Source organism: Etheostoma spectabile, chromosome 9, assembly GCF_008692095.1.
Source record: "Etheostoma spectabile isolate EspeVRDwgs_2016 chromosome 9, UIUC_Espe_1.0, whole genome shotgun sequence".
Lineage (NCBI taxonomy): Eukaryota > Metazoa > Chordata > Actinopteri > Perciformes > Percidae > Etheostoma > Etheostoma spectabile.
Window position 1 is genome coordinate 28,692,768 of NC_045741.1, and position 1,890 is coordinate 28,694,657.

General features: G+C 39.5%; 1 protein-coding gene across 5 annotated transcripts in view; it reads left to right on the plus strand.

Moving 5' to 3' along the window:
* cep135 (centrosomal protein 135) overlaps positions 1-1,890 on the plus strand; it is a 12,144-nt gene that overhangs the window by 3,405 nt on the left and 6,849 nt on the right. For all 5 annotated transcript variants that reach the window (XM_032525954.1, XM_032525951.1, XM_032525953.1 and 2 more), the window contains exons 9-13: positions 15-80; positions 254-404; positions 481-704; positions 1,051-1,206; positions 1,291-1,428. In XM_032525954.1, coding sequence (XP_032381845.1) covers positions 15-80; positions 254-404; positions 481-704; positions 1,051-1,206; positions 1,291-1,428 — 735 coding nt within the window. The remainder of the gene's footprint in view (positions 1-14; positions 81-253; positions 405-480; positions 705-1,050; positions 1,207-1,290; positions 1,429-1,890) is intronic.

Below are 1,890 nucleotides of genomic sequence, written 5' to 3' on the forward strand. Positions count from 1 at the left end.
TTTTTTCTCCACAGAAAGAAATTCAAAGACAACAGAAAATTATTGAAGACTTGGAGAACATTATAACACAAATAAGAAGGGTATGTACAGTAAAGGCTTAGTATTTTTTTTTTTTTTAGAATACTACAGAATCTTTGTATAGAACTGATATTTGTAGGTGAACATTAGCTTTCGTATCTTCCAACAAGCTGTCCTGTGTTCAGCACACGTCTTAAGCAAAATACATAATCTGTTGGACATGACATGCCTTCAGGAGCAATCTGAAGGTGATTTTGAAAAAGACCGTCTCAGAGATCAGCTGGTGGAGCTCAAAGAGCAGAATGAGAAAATGGAGGGACTTGTGAATTTCCTGGAGGAGGAGAAAATCAGGCTGCAGGACAAAATGGAGAAAATGATGGCTGCTGGTAAGCAACTGTTGAAACCTATTGCAGCTTTCCATTGTTGACACTAGTGTATTACTGACTTGTTGCTGTTTCCTAGACAAAAGCCTGGTGCTAGAGTTGGAGGCCATTCGGGCAAAACACGGGATTTGTGGAAGGGAACGCTCCCCATCGCGGCTGGATGCATTTGTCAAGAGTCTAGAGGAAGAGAGGGATCACTATCGCCACGAGGCCGAGCGCTACAAAAGAGCCAGAGGGGCTGGCGGCAACGATTCGAGCCCCGTTCGTAGTCCAAGCAGGGGCAGGAGTCCGTCCAAAGGAAGGGTAAGAGACGACATAAAAAATCATCATTGTTAACGATTTCAACAGATTTTTTTAGATGATCCTCATAAGGGCTGTGCAATTGATCAAATTTTTGTTTGAAAAAGTTCAAACGGGAAAAGTATGAAGGGAGATTTCACAGTTCAGGGTGGTTTCACTGTTGACTTGTTAAACAGTTTTTTTCCTTTAGTAATTGCAACATTTTTCCAAAAGTCAATGAGTAATTGTGTTAAATAATCGTGATTTCAATATTGACTCAAATAGTCGCGATAAGGATTGTTTCCATAATCGAGCACCCCTAATCCTCAAACAACTGCAAAAAAAGGATATAATGGCCTCAAACTTTCAGGGAGGTGTTGCAGAGCCAGAAGTGCTTCGATTAGTAAAGGAAAGAGATGAGCTTCGGGCTGCTCTGCTGGACTTTGAGAAGCACATGGAGGACATCCAGAACAATGTGAAGGCTCTCAGCTCTGAGAAAGACCATTTCAAAACCCTGTTTAAACAAGTGAGATCTACAAACTTTATTTGCACCATGTGGAAACTTCTGATTTCACAATTTTAAGGGAACAAATGTTTTTCTGTCACTCAGGCTCAAGAGGACTTGAAGCGGGCCCGTGACTCGGATATGACAGCTGACCTTAGGAAACTGAAGGAAGAGATAAAACAGGCTGACATCAGAATCCAGCAGATGGCTGCTGAAAGAGACACACTGATGGAGAGATTAGAGGTTGGTTACAGAGTAATACCTCTCATTGTGTACACTACACATAATATATTCAAGTTAGTTACTGTCTGTAATAATGTCAGTATGATTAATCCCTTGTCAAGTTTAGTATATTTTTAATTTGCCTAAATCTAGAGCTTCAATGATTAGTCCATAAATCAATCATTTTTTCACACAACAATTCAATGTGAATATTGCCTGGTTTTCTGTTATTGTTCAAAAATAATTGAATATCGTTGGGTTTTAGAGCGTTGGTCGGACAAAGCAAGAAGACCTCAGCTTGTTTTTTTGTGTTAGTTTTGCCATATTTTAAATGGCTAATCGGTTCAAATCATAAAACATAATATGCAGATCAATTGATGAAGAAAATCAATAGTTGCAGCGTTACTTGGATCTGTCTCTAGAATTATAAACCACATTGGCATACTGACAACCTGGAATGTGTTTGACCCTAACACACACACA